The 15,096-nt window shown below is 38.0% G+C and overlaps 1 protein-coding gene and 1 long non-coding RNA gene across 9 annotated transcripts in view; one reads left to right on the top strand and one right to left on the bottom strand.

The window, feature by feature from the left end:
- Window positions 1-15,096, bottom strand: part of LOC138759479 (uncharacterized) — a 52,980-nt gene that overhangs the window by 407 nt on the left and 37,477 nt on the right. The window lies entirely within an intron of this gene.
- The window catches only part of rnf213a (ring finger protein 213a), a 187,295-nt gene that overhangs the window by 139,253 nt on the left and 32,946 nt on the right, over window positions 1-15,096 (top strand). For 7 of the 8 annotated variants that reach the window (XM_069929964.1, XM_069929966.1, XM_069929967.1 and 4 more), the window contains 5 exons: window positions 1,426-1,540; window positions 3,006-3,204; window positions 3,880-4,082; window positions 8,303-8,425; window positions 11,289-11,399. In XM_069929964.1, the coding sequence (XP_069786065.1) occupies window positions 1,426-1,540; window positions 3,006-3,204; window positions 3,880-4,082; window positions 8,303-8,425; window positions 11,289-11,399 (751 nt within the window). Of the gene's footprint in view, window positions 1-1,425; window positions 1,541-3,005; window positions 3,205-3,879; window positions 4,083-8,302; window positions 8,426-11,288; window positions 11,400-15,096 lie in introns of those variants that run through there. The other variant, XM_069929969.1, reaches the window with a different exon arrangement.

Genomic DNA, 15,096 nt, shown 5'->3' with positions numbered 1-15,096 from the left:
ATCTTACATCAAGTGACCCCTGGAAGTCTATGAGAACAGTGGGTAGTGAAATGGTGATTTATTAAAGTAGTTTCAGTCAGTTTTTTTTTAAACACACATTTTAAAAGAGCCTGGTACATTTCAATAGATGGACTGGGAAATTTCACATTGTAATCAAATACCACGGTGATATTTACCAGTACCATTACATTGTTTTAATTTAACAAATAGTGTTTGCTCATTTTTTTTCCTTTAGTGATCAGCATCGGATTAATGAAGGTTAAGATTCTGCTTTGTGTATCAATCATTAAAATGGGGAATTTCTTTCTGTTTAATTATGACTCTCTTAGTTTAATAATTAAGCCACTTGATATCTACAGAGACTTAGATTGGATTCAAATTTGGTATGGTCATAAAACATAGAGAGTTATTGTGGAAGGATGTTATTCTGATTGGAGATCTGTGACCAAGTGGCCTATCACACAGATCTCCACAGTGACCTTTGTTATTTGTAATGCATATTAATAATTTGAACAAAAACATAAGTGGGTTGATTACTAAGTTTGCTGATAACATAAAGGTTGGCAGAGTTGTGGATAGGGAGGAAGGTTGTCAAAACGATACAGTGGGTACAGTAGACCCGTTGGAAATGTGGGCAGAGAAATTGTGTATGGGGTTGAATTGGGATAGTGTGAGGTGTTGTACTTTGGGAGGTCACAGTGTACAGTGAATGGCTGGACTCTCAGCACTGATGTGCAGAGGGATTTTGGGAAGTAAGATGGTAAGGAAGACATATGATACATTTGCCTTTATTGGACAGGTCACTGATGGACTCATGCTGCAGTCTTATAAAACTTTGGTTTGGCCACATATGGAGCATTGTAAGTCGTACTAGTCATGAAATTATAGAAAGATGTGGACAGGGTTCACCACAATGTTTGCCTGAATAAGAGACTATTAAAAGGAGAGATTGGATGAACTTGGATTATTATTTTTTTGGATAGCCAGAGGTTGAGAGCTACTTGATAGACCTATATAAAATGATGAGAGGTATAGATAGTCAGAGTCCTTTTCTCCATGTAGGAATGTCAAATACAAGATTGCATAGATTTAAGGCGAAAAGGGGGAAGGAAGTTTGCTCTCTGCCAAATTGATGAGTCACTCCAGGAAAAATACAAGATGAGTTGGATGTGATTTGGCTTTCAATTTTTTCATTGGTTTGAATGAGTTTATTTCAATGTTTAACATCCAAGATGTCCTGATTAAATGTCAGGTCAATGTTAAGCATGTCATGATGTAATTTTTCCCACGTTTGTTGTCATTCACATGAACTAATGGTGTCTTTATTTTATATTTAATATTTGCATGATGAATGTTGTATTTTTTTTAAATTATAAATTCTAGCTTTTATTATTTAATCAATGATATTAATTTTTTTCCTTTCAGTTTTGATGACATCAAGGATCACATGCAGGTCTATCTATCTGAAGTTCAAAAAACAAATATTTTCGGTAAAGAAAATGAAACTAAACTCTATGCACTGTTCCTGAATTGCTTGGAGGTACGTTTATCAAGAATCATCGCTGATCTGGAAAGTGATTTCTTATGGATGAAGAAGAAGAAATACTGCAGTTACAATTTCTGGAGTAGAGACTTAGATTTTTATTTTCTGGTTTGCTATGCGGGGTGATTCTTTAAGATGGCCTTTTGCTTGTTAATGCTCTTGGAATCTTGGCTGATGTTTTTCTGACATTGAAGTTATTCTTTGAATGGGGATGTGAATTTTCTGCGTTTCCATGGATTTCTGCGTTTTTAAAATCGATTTTCCACGTTCAGGAGCTTGGATCAGGGCCCATCGGTCTTCTCACTGCTACCTTCAACCAGAAGTGCAGCGGGAATCTCGGGTTCCCGGCAGGAATAGGGCCTCGATGGGGAGGTGCAGATGATCAGTGGCAAGCATTTTTTTGAAAGGTGGAATAAAGCAACGAAGTGATCGGTGCAACTGGGGACAAGGTAGAATAAAGCAGTTTAGAGTGGGGAATTAGATCTCAGCAGATGGAAGGGAGCATGGGAAATGAGACCCCGGCAATTGCAATGCAGTGTGGCAATCAGGCCCTGACTGGATGGAAGGCAGTGTGGCAACTAGGGACAGGTGAGTTCAAAGGGAGCATGGCAAATACCATCTGGTGAGCCACATGCCAAAATGGTCAGATCACTGATTATTGGAGTTTTACTGTTCTCAGCCTTTTAACATAACGATTGCACCCTCGTCAGTCACTTGTCATAATGAAGTGTGTTAGAGGACAAAAGCACAAGCGCAGATGTTGTCAACCATACTCTCAATTGTCAGGGGGCATTACTGATGAAACTAGGCCTTGTTGTTCAAGTTATTCCTCCCACATTGTCATTTGATGAAAAGGAAAGGGATACTGTAGAATCCCCATCATCTGGAACCTACGGGGATCGTGGATGTAAGATATGTGAATTTTCCAGGTGACTGAGACTCTCTCTTACAATGCCTAACTAATATATGCATTAAGAATATAAAGATAAAGACTCTTACTAGGCTGGGATAGGGAAACACTCTGTGGGAGTTGCCCCAGCGGAGAGCGGCATCAGCCGGCTCTTCATCCTGGGCACCGCCATTTTATTCAAATGGATGCTGCAGGCGGGGCACGACCGGGGGGGCTCCGCTGGCTGAATGTTTGCTCCCATCCTCACCAAGGGGTTGTGTGCTGCTTCAGATAACAATTACTTCTACAATTTTAAACTTTTATTTAAAATTTTATTTATCCTTATTTAATCTTTCTATTTATTTGTTCATTCATTCATTCATTTATTTCCTTTGAATTTATTTGGATTTTTGTTGGAATAGAATAGATTTTTCTGGTTAATTGCATTCCTGATAATGGGGATCTACTGTAAATGTGATATAATCTTGAAGAGGCAGGTATCATTGTTAAGGCTTTTTATTTCATTACCTTTTTATCATATATTATTAATAATCCTTTTTACTTCGTGTTCAGGATTCTATTTATGAGAAATCCCAGCTGTTCACGGTGAAAGAAAAAATTGCTTATCTAGCGCAAGAGGAAGAATTCCTTCTGATGTTCTTTCACCATGAGAGTAAACTGATTACAGTTGAAACCTTGCAGATATTTGCCAGAATTCGCTTGTGTCTTGATACTGCTGCTCAGCTTCTTTGTGAAAAATGTGACACGCTTGGTAATCCTGTTTTTTTTAATATATATATTTAAACTAAAATGCTGCTTTTATGGAATTCTATCTTTAATCATTCCATTATGTCAGAAAAGCATGATTGCTTTGCGACTAGTTGGACAGATCAGCAAGAGAGTATAACATTTTCTATTCTGGGGTCCCCAGTTAAGTCTGTCAGTAAAGATCTATAGACTATGGTATTGCAAGAGATTTTCATCTCTGGTCTTTGGGTTACTTGATATCAGGAGAGCTAAGCAATAACGGTGATGAAGTTATTGTGTGGGCTAGAAAGAGGACATTTCAGTTCACTCTAGTTGTTTCTCATTTCTTTTAGGATGATTTCCATGATAAATAACATGCTGGTGTAAACTATAAAAAGTTGGAAATACTCAGTGGGTCAGTCCATGCATCTATATCTCTTCACAGATGCTGCCTGACCTGAGTATTTTTTAACATTTCCAGCTTTTCTGCTCAGATATCTGGCATCTGCAGACATTTGCTTTTGAAACCTGGTGGGTATTATGATTAATAAATGAAAAATGCCTGATCAAGTTCAGTCCAGCACATAACAATTCCAGTTTCTCCTATCAATGCCTTTAAAAATGAATGGAAGTTCAGGTATATTCTTAATTTGATACATGAGCAATGATAAACTTTTGTATTTCTGATTTGTATTTCTAGCTCAGGATTTGAAACAGCCATATATAAGTGCAAAAGAAAAATTCCTGCTCCAAATTAAGGATTTGGCTCAGAGACAAGAGAATGGTTGGTTCAAGATTTATCTTGTGCGGAAGATATGTAGTCTAAATGGAATAGAATTTGTCCAGGAGCTTTCAATGGACAACCGATTTTCATGGATTTTTCCCCACGAAATAATCCTACAGGTATGCATGTTCCTCATGGTTGATTTGATTAAAATCAGTTACAATTGTCATTTTTGCTTCTTTATAAATGATGAACTAAAAAAAAACCCTGAATTTCTGTAAATCTGAATTGTTCTTTATGAACAGCAATAAGGCTTTTGGAAAGTGTGTGAGGGTGTGTATACCTGTATGTGGGTGTGTGTATACGTGTGTCTGTGTGTATACATGGATGGGAGGAGTAGGGGGGGGGGGTTATGGTCCCATCAATCTTCATCCAGACCATAGCCTGCCATACCCCTCCCATCCAAGAACCTATCCAATTTTCTCTTAAATGTTGTAAGCCACAACCTCCACTGACAACTCCTTCCACACTTTCATCAGGCTACTGAGTGAAGTCCCACCAATGTTCCCTTTAAACATTTCACCTTACGTTCAGGTCCTCTAGATCTTGTCTCCCCCAACCTCAGTGGAAAATGCCTGTTTGCTTTACTCCATCTATACCACTGATAATTTAATGCACCATGTCAAATCTCCCTTCGTTCTCCAGCATTTCAGGGAATAAAATCCGAACCTATTATCTTTTCCTATAGCTCAGCTCCTCAAATCTCAGCAATATCTTTCGAACTTTTCTCTGCACGCTTGCAAACATTGATAGCTAGGTGACCAAAGTTGCACACAATACTTCAAATTTATTCTCATCAATGTCAACATTACATTCCCAACCTCTCAATTGAATACTTTGATTTATGAAGGCCGTTGTGTTAAAAGCTCTTTTTATGACCCTATCTTCCTGTATAGCATGTCCTTTAAGCTTGCACTTCAGCAGAAATGCTTGGTCCTGTAAGTTGTTGGTTTTGTGAACTTGTGGAACAAAGAACTCATAATTTCCTTTTCATAACAAATGGAATTTAAGTAGGAATGCTAAAGAAACTAATGTAACGATTTAGATTCAAATCAGATAGAGCACAGAGGAAAAAAGACTGCAAAAGTTAGCAAAAAAAAATTAAATTTGTCTTAAAACAAATTATTACGTGTAATAATGAATATCCAAGTTAAAATTTTTCCTTCTAGAGAGATTGAGTGAAATTAAAAGAACAAAGTTACAGTAAGTTTCTGACTATCTGAAATGCTTGGGACCTGATTTATATCGGTTATCCAGATTTTTTGGAAAATCGAGAAATTTCTTTAACCAGACCAGTAGCATCAGCAGAACACTTGCATCCACGGTTAAACAACAACAAATAACAAACGGTTTTTCGAGCATGAATAATGTTTAATTCTTACCCAAAAAAACGTGATCTCTACTGAGAAAATGCAGCAACAAACACTTGAATTTCTGCGCAACGGTTTTTTCCAATGTTTCCTCAAGTGTCATCTGCCTCATTAACAATGGTTTTTGTCTTAGCAGTCTGCTTTGATTCCACACACTCACATAATATCTTCTGTTATGAATGCACGCTGCTCTAGTGCACCAATAAGGCCATCACACATGTTCACAATTGTCTATAGGCCCTCTTTCTGCAGTGTCATCGCGCTCACCTGGATGCAAAACAAGTTCAGCCATTTCACCATCATTCAGGGAATGAGCATCATTATCAATGTTAAAAAAAACTTCTTCAATATCCTCTTCTTCCAGCTTACTGATGGACTCTGAAGGTATATTTTTTGTGTATGCAAGGAGATTGGACAACTTTATTTTCTCCCCGACACACGGAATCCTTCAAGATCACCGTCGTCTTCTTCATTATCAAGGAATATAGTTGGAGGCCAGAGATTGTGACAGGAACATACAACTGTGTCTTTAGTCACTTTGCTCCAAGCATCGACAGCAGCACCCAAGCTTCTGTTCACTGCTGACAGCATGTTGTTGAAGAAAGTGTTTTCATATTCACTCTTCAGTGATCGAAGACTACCTTGCTCACGTGGCTGAATTAAGGAAGTCACAATTGTGGGGGGGTGGGGGGGGGGGGGCGGAAGGTACAATGCACGAACATTACGTTTGTTGAGATTTTCAGCTTAAGCATGAGCTGAATAGTTGTCGAGGAATTTTTTAAAACTTGCAGTCGTCATCCAGTCTAGCATCCTTGCAGAGAGCATGACCAGTTGGCACAAAATGTTTGTTAAACCAATCAGAAAAGATATCCCTGATGACCCATGCCTTTCTATTAGCTTAATAATAGACAGGCAATAAATTCACTCCTTTAAAATGACATGCTTTTGCCTATAACAGCCAGCTTACACGTATGTGTGTAGTCCATCAAGTGCCAGCACAGATATTTTGTCCTTGGTGTCCTTAAATCCTGTAGAGCTCTAAAATCAGCTGTCATTCTGGGGCAAAAGTGCCAAAACACTGATGCTTCATGGCATTGAAGACTTGTTCTGGTGTCGTGATCAGCAATGATCTTGGCAAACTCGCCAATTAATCTCTGCTGCTTCATGATCAGCAGATGCTTTTTTGCCAACCACCTTTAACATTTTAATGCTGTGTCTTTTCTTAAATCTGCTCAACCAGCCTGCTGAATATTCACAGTTCCCTTCAATTTTCATGATAAGAGCTTTGCTTGTCTCATGATCAACAGACCATTAAGTGGCATGTGTTCACTGTGATGTTGTCAGATCCACTCCATCAGTACACGTTCCAATTCTTCATTTTTACTTCCATGCAGTGATTTTCTATCTTTCATTAACTTCTGTCTTTCACTTTCAGAATAGAACAATACTTTATCCTTCTGTTTCCTCCAAGTATGGTCGTTCCAACACCATACTTCTCTGTTAGATGTTTCACACTTACACCACTGTCCAGTTTCGACAGCAGCTTGACTTTCTATTCTATAGACAGACATAAATGCTTCCTCCCTTTCACAGACATCAACAGTGCTCTCCGCAGACCTTTTTTTCCATTGCAGCTAGATCTTCGAACAGCGTGAAAGACCCCCCACCAGGGCTGTATCTTTGAACAGTACTGTACACAGGAGCCCCGTTGATTCCAATGGCGCTAACCGCGCAACAGACCCCCTCCTGAGCTGTATCTTTGAACAGTGCACGAGAGCTCCGTTGATTTCAGTGGTGTCGAGGAGCCCTTGCAGCTGTATATTTCACCAGTACACTAGAGCTCCATTGATTCAAAATGGCGCTAACAGCGCATCAGACCCCCACTTGAGCACGGTGGGAAAATTTTTCAAATTGTGACATCATGTCTCAGCTTAAAAAAATTTAGATATTTGAGAATTTTAGTAGATCGGTTTACAGATAATCAGAAATGTACTTTTTAATTAAACTAGTGCTCTTGCAAGGATGTTGTAGTCCATGCGTTCCCTTTTAAGGATTATTTTATGAAAAATCTCAGTCGTGCTCAGTGCACAAAGAAAATGTGTATCTCGCCCAATAGAGGGAATTTCTTTTGATGTACACACAATATCAATAAACTGCAGGACAAACTTTAAAACCCGTGAACTCCATACATCATATCTCTGCCATTACTTCATTTTTAATTTAATTAATTGATTCTCACAAGGAAAAGTAGCATTGCTTTACAATAAAAAAAAATCGAAGTATCAGTTTGATTAGAATGACAAAGCTCTACTTTTTAATCACAGCTTTTGTAATTTAGCATGGTGATTTTGAGTTATCTTGGGAAAACATCCTGATATCAATCATCTCAACAGATTCTACAAAATCTCCTGTAACTACAAAATAGAATCCTGAACTACTTAATTATAAAGTCATTCCTGCTTGTGTTCCAGACAATTGCATCTCAGAAGTCAATTGCTTATAGTGAATTTGGGGGGAAACATGAGGGTCTTGAAACTGTAAACATTCTTATTACAACACAGGAGGTCATTAAGGCATCCGGGTCCATGCCATCTCCTAACACAACAGCCCCTTTCCCTTCTTGTTTCTCTGTAGCCCAGTAATATTCTTCCCCACATGCCTTTCGAGTCACCTTTGATTCTTTTGACACTTGCCAACAAAAAGGAATCATTTGAAGTATAACGGGTGGCTCATTAACAAATCACATCGGAACAGTAACACAGGTTATAGGTTGCTACTTCAAAGAGGTTCTAGGCAACACTTAATTCTCATGGAAATCCTTTAATTCTCATGGAAATCTATCCAGTGGGATTCAAATAGCCTCTGAGGGAGTGGAATACAAATTGAGAAAGAAAAGTAGAAGTGTGTATTGAAGAAATATTGCATTATTGTCAGAAAGTTACTTTTGCTTCATCTGTTTTCATTTTCAGAGACACAGCTTTGGACAAATTGATCGTTATCTTGCATGTGGCATAAATTATCAAAAGTTTCGTGATGCAGTTACCAATGCATTCGTAACTGGTGAGTTGAAAAGTATTGAAGAAGTTCAAAAGGTAAGAGGCAGAATAGCATTGAAGGAGGAATATACTTGTATTCACTTGAAGTGAACTCACTAATGGCACACATATTTAAAGTTAAACGTTGCTGAAGGTTAAGTATCAAATGTTCCTGTGTATCTTCAGTTGGTAGTTTGCTAAATTATACAAGGATGAATGGGTAAGTAATTGTGAGGAAGAGGTCAATTTTCTTTTTACACAGCGGCTGCATTGCAAGAAATTATTCCCAATTTGCCAGAAGGCAGTCTGTGTAAAAAAAATAGGGACGGGAATAAGGACTCGTTCCCATTCCAATATTTTACTTCCCCGACCCCTAGTAAATTTCTCAGAACACCTGCAGTCTGCAGGCATTCCGTGAACAATGGGCTAATGAATAGCAAGTCCCACTTCTTTAATTACCGGACTTCCTGTCTGTTGTCAAAACTCGCGTAAGGAAACAAAGATTTCAAGTTTTGGTCATTCATGTGTTGATGACTGTGACAAACTAAATCAACAGCAATGGGAATGTACCACAGTCATTGGTATTTCCCAAAGTTAATAATTTTTATTATTAATAACATAACACTTCTTACTTAATTTTATCTCAAACCCCACTATGCGCAAATTTATGTATGTGTGTGAAAACCCATACTATTACAGTTTAAGTATAACTCTGAAGAGATGATTTTAAAGTTCATTGTCAGAAAGTTTTTGACTTGAAATTCAATCATTTCTGTTGTTCAATAACAATTATGGAATAAGTGTAAATCATCAGGTTTCTTTAAATCATTTCTCAAAAGCAATAATGAAGTATGTTGAAACATCAAGTTATTAGACCACTTTAAAACTCAACTTTCTTTAGTAAAGCTGTTTTCAGAACAATGCTTCTTCATATGAATGATTTTTCTCTCTTGCTTGGATATTTTGGAATTTGGATAAATCTATCCTCTTTTCCAAAGAGATAATGAAGTGGCTATTTTCTTCCACGATGATTTAACAAATCCAGACAAGGGCTAAACGAAGCGCCCAAATAGGAAAGGACATGGTTGAACTGCCCTCTTTTCTTAAAGAGATGTTCGAAGTAATCTTCCTCTTTTCGGCATTCCACTTTTTTCAGGAGTACATTTTCTGGTTACTATAACTTCAATCCTGAAACTGTCCTCTTTATTCAAAGAGACAGTGAAGTGGCTTTTTTTAAATCAGTGTTTTTGTGTATATCCTATGAAAAGGATAGCACAATACAGAACAGAATCACTCTCTATTAGAGGCTACTGTTTTTCAATCCTGTCTTACTCACAGGATAGTAGACTTGCTTCTGGTTTTAAAATGTCCCTGCTTCCTATAATATATGTCTCTGAAAATTCTCATCATGTGACATCACTGATCCTGTTTCATTTCTCCAAAAGCATGAATCATGCCAAATAGCCTTGTGAAGCACTTTCAAAGTTAATTTGCATCTATATGCTAAAAGCATTTAGTCCACTTAGAACCACTTCAAAAGTATGAATTTTGAGCCCGTGACTCCGAACTGCCTTGTAATCAGCCAGCAGCCGTTCCTGAGCAAGCACCTATTCTTCTAAGTTCTTAGTGGAGAACAGTCACAAAACATTTATGATTGTTTGAAGTTATCAATTAACAGACCTCTCAAGCAAATAATCTTCTAGCGGAACAATGGCTTAACAGACTCTTCATCTTCGCAAATCTGCCAACTTCCATTTCTCTGAGCAACCAAGCAGTTCTTGAGTACTTAAATACTTCAGTTTTTAATGAAGCAAACGGTTTTTAGTATCTCAAGAACCAACATAAAGCTTTACATCTTCCTGCTTCAGCTGCAGAATTGACTGGCGTTTCATCTCCGGAAATGGTTTCAGTGCATAAAGGACTGTGGTGTCTCTGTGACCCTGAATCCAGCCCACAATTCCCTCACTAGAAATATATTAATTATATAACTTAGCTTCACTGAGAACTATATATTTTTAACTTTAAAGATTAAAATTAACACACATCCGTTACAACAACCAATGCCGAGACCTCCAACATTTTTCAGACCAATAAAATTGAGCAAAATCTATCTTAAAAACATTAATAAAAAGGATAGTTGAAGTGTGAGGAAAAAGGTGGTAATAAAATGTAGTGAGGAAAAATTAGGTTGCAGGAAGTCTAGAAATAAAGTATAATTTAAAAGGGTGATAAACTGTTAAACACACGCATTCAGAGAGCTCAAGGTGTTCTCAAAGTGTAAATCATGAGGAGTTGTCATTTAGTATTTAACACAAATGAAATATCTGCCTCTATTGCAAGAGGGATTGAGGACAAGAGTGAGAAAGTAACCGGACAAAGACTTGGTGATATCACGTGTGAAATTGTTTATATTGTTTTTCACTCTTCATTTAACAAATCATGTACATACAAGCCTAAGAAGTATTGCAGCAAAGGTTTATTGGAGTGACTTCTGGAACAGGAAATTGTTCCAGGAGAAAATGTTGCACTGAAATTTATAAGAGATGATCTCACTAAAGCATCAGCTTCGGAATGGGCATGATGTAGTAGATGTTTGGGCAGTGTAACTTTTTGTTGGAAGGATAAGGGATTTGCCACTTGATGGATCTACTGCAAAGACCTGTGGATCTGAGTCACTAAATATTTTCAAGGCTGAGGTAGACTTGGGATTGCATGGGAATTGGGCAGGAGGATTGATACGAGGACAAAGATCAGATCGGCATAAGATCATTAACTGATGGAGAAGGTTCATTTGCTGAATATCCATCTTGTATTTGCTGTGTTGCCATGTTCAGTAGGATATGCTGAACAGTAAAATATTTATTTATGGTGCATGTGTTACTTTGCTTTAAAATAATCAATGAAAATTGTTTTACTTTAGGGTTGCAAATATTCTTCCAATGAGCAACGTGTATATGTGACCCTCGCAATATTCCGGGAAATCACTATGCTGTACTCAACAAGCCAACAGACTATCCATTCAAATAAAGATGTAAGTCTGAATAATGAGTGTGAAGGAGTTAATTTCTAAAAATGTTTTAGTAAAATGTGAAACAGGGTGTTGCTGTATTCTACTTGCAAATATTTATAATGGAAGGATGTGAGTCGTAGAAAAGTATTAAACGATCTGTGATCAAGCACACCATGACCAGATACAGAATAATCTCATCTAATCAGAAATGCACCTTCACTGTACTTTCTCTGCAGAATTGATTCCAGTAGCGACCTTCTTTAAATGGCTTGGATTTACTTGTTACCAGCCTTTTAGCTCTCATTTTTAGGCTGCATTCAATCCATATCTTTAAGGACCGTATTCTTTTACACGTTATTTTAGCATAGACTGATCAATGAAATGAAGTGGTGCAAGTAGATACCTTCTGAGAGGGAATATTTCCAGTTTTTAAAATATGGTATGCTGGCCTTCATAAATCATAGTATAGGAGCTGGGAAGTGATGTTTCGGCTGTTTAAGGCATTGGTGAGGCCAAGTTTGGAATATTGTGTTCAGTTCTGGTCTCCAAATTATAGAAAGGATATAAATAAGGTGGAGAGGGTGTAGAGAAGATTTACAAGGATGTTGCCTGGCTTACAGCATCTAGATTACGGAGAATGATTAAGGAGACTGGAACTTTATTCATTGAAATGTAGATGGCTGAGAGGGGATTTGATAGAGGTATTTAAAATTATGAAGGGAATAGATAGACGAGACATAAATAGACTCTTTCTCCTGAAGACAGGGGAGGTTGGAGCAAGAGGTCATAAGTTAAGGGTAAGGGGGCAAAACTTTAGGAGAAATATTAGAGGATGCTTTCTCATTCTGATGGCAGAATGGAATGATCTTCCAGAAGAAATAGTTGTGCCAGGGTCCCTTCTGTTTTTTAGGGAAGGTTGGATGTGTACATGGATGTGAGGGGGTTGGAGGGTTATGGGCAGAGAGCATTAGTGGGGAGCTAGTGGAGTTGTTCAAGTGAACCAGTGCAGACTTGAAGGGCCGACATGGCTTGTTTCTGCGCTGTAAATGGTTATAGGGTTATATGATTAAACATAACACATTCTGATTCCATAATTTCATATTCTGATGTTTGATGCAGTTGAAGGAGCATTCCACTATTGGTCAGTAGACCTATCAGAGAACAACATGAATTAAACTTGAGAATGAAATGTTTCATTTTATTAACAATTGTTGATTAAATGGAAAATATCAAATTTGGAACCAAAGTCTATAAAGTACACTGCAGCAGGCCATTTTAGGCAGAGCTCCCCAACCCACTTAATATTTACGATTTAGATGGTCAAGAGCACAAGGGAGCACCATCAAAATCAGCCTTGCCTAAATTAGGGACTTTAACTTGCAGACCTGTCCCATCTTTAAAAGTAGTTGAGTTATGGTCACTGTTTTCCGAAATCTCCCCCACTGCCACTTCAGACACTGTGTCATTCCAAAGAAGAAATATAGTAAAATCCCCGGAATTCAAACAACTGGCCGGCCAACCAATCGGCAAAAAAAATTAAGGAGATAATCAAGGTTGGCGTAGTGGTTAATGCAATGCCTTTACAGCGCCAGCAATCGGGCCCTGTGCTGACTAAGGAGTTTGTATGCTCTCCCCATGTCTGCATGGGTTTTCCCCGGGGGCTCCAGTTTCCTCCCACCCTTCAAAACATACTGGAGCGTAGGTTAATTGGGTGGCATGGCCTCATGGGCCAAAATGGCCTGTTAACGTGCTGTATGTCTAAATTTAAATGTAATAAATAAATAAATGTAAGTAGAAGTTTAAAATTGTAAAAGTAAATGTTCTCTGAAACAACACACAAACCCTTGGTGAAGATGGAAGCAAACATACAGCCAGCAGAACACTCTAGTCGTGCTCTGCCTGCAGCAGCTGATTGAATAGTTTCAATAAAGTTCTGTTTGAATACAATGGCAGTGCCCAGGATGAAGAGCCAGCTGATCCAGCTTGCCACTGCAATGACTCTCCCAAAGTGTCTCCCTATCTTTGCCTAGTAAGATTCTTTATTAATATTAAGTATATTAGTAAGGCTTTATCTGTAAACTTGAGGGGGGGGGGGAAGCCCAGTTAGCATAGCAGTTAGTGTAACAGTGTTACATCACCAGTGACCAGAGTGAACATGTGGGTGCTAAGCCGCTAACCCAAAAGGAACATGCTGAGTCTTCCAGAGTTCTAGGACAACTGCTTTACTGGTTTGAAATTGCACACTTAAAAGGCCGCAGTGGGGCGGAAGTGAGGTCAACTTCCAGGCCGTGGCTTTGTCCGGCTCTGAGCATCTCCATAGATACTGCTGACTGTGGATTTATCCATGGCTGATGGAACCGATTCTCTAGTCGTGCGGGTGAGCCACTTCAAACTTTATGTAATTAAGGTCTACAATATAGATTTTTTGCACTGTCTTTTGTATTTTAAACTCTGTATTCTTTTTTTTTTTTTTTTTTTTTTTTAATTTTTCACACCATAAATCACATTAGCCATGATATACACTATTTCTTTTCACACATATACAGTGACTTTTTCTCCCCCCCCCCCCTTTCCTCCCAAACCACCCCCCCACCCCCCCCTCTCATCCATTTTAGGTATACAATCTAGGTTGCATTAATCCAGTCAGACAATGTTGTCATTCAACAAAATTACACCAGAAATTCTACTGAGTCCATTCTTTTCTTTCCTTCTCCTTCTATCAACTTAGGTAATGTTTGTCCCCGGTAGGTTTTCGCTATTGTATTTAATGTAAGGCTCCTATACTTGTTCGAATATTTCAATATTATTTCTTAACCAATATGTTATTTTTTTCTAATGGAATACATTTATTCATTTAAATTTGGTAGTTTCTTCCTTTTAATTTGGTTATGTATTCCATTAATATTTAAAGACATATAGTTCAGCGTAGCCCTTTTATATTTTGTTTATCTTCTCTTTCCGTTTTTCCATCATTACCTTTCCTCCTTTTCCATTTCTGTTTTCTTATTTTCAACTCTTCATAAGACAACATTTCTACAACATCTAACATTTTCCTTATTCTCCTATTTCTATCTTATTTATCCCCAATCTCCCCTTCACCTCCTGAGTTGTCCTTTATCCCTTGTCGGACAACCACATCTCCCCTCTCCATTTGGATTTGCGAATCCACTCGCAAGCGTCAACTGATTGTGCAGTGACCGCTATTTCCCCCCACCCCGCCTCCCCCAGAAAAGATTTCACTTTTCATATGTCACAAAGGTCCCTCTTTTAATTCCCTCCTTATTCTCTCTATTCCATTACCTTCCCTTATTAATTCTTGTCTATACTATCTATATTTTCCTCTAAGTACAGATACATTCATGTATGCTCATTGTCTCTATTCACTCTTATACCTCTTTACCTGCATACATATCAATCGTGATCATTTTTACTCTCATTACCCGTCTTCATCCCTCAGTCTATTTTTGTCTTTACCCACATACATATCAGTCGTGATCATTTTAACTCTCATTACCCGTCTTCCTCCCTCAGTCTATTTTTGTAATTGTTCTGCAAATTTTCGTGCTTCTTCTGGATCCGAGAATAGTCTGTTTTGCTGTCCTGGAATAAATATTTTCAATACCGCTGGATGCTTTAGTATAAATTTATACCCTTTCTTCCATAAAATCGCCTTTGCTGTATTGAACTCTTTTCTCTTCTTTAGGAGTTCAAAACTTAT

This window comes from Narcine bancroftii, chromosome 3 (genome assembly GCF_036971445.1).
Source record: "Narcine bancroftii isolate sNarBan1 chromosome 3, sNarBan1.hap1, whole genome shotgun sequence".
NCBI classification, from domain to species: Eukaryota; Metazoa; Chordata; class Chondrichthyes; order Torpediniformes; family Narcinidae; genus Narcine; species Narcine bancroftii.
This window is presented reverse-complemented; position numbering and strand designations above follow the sequence as displayed.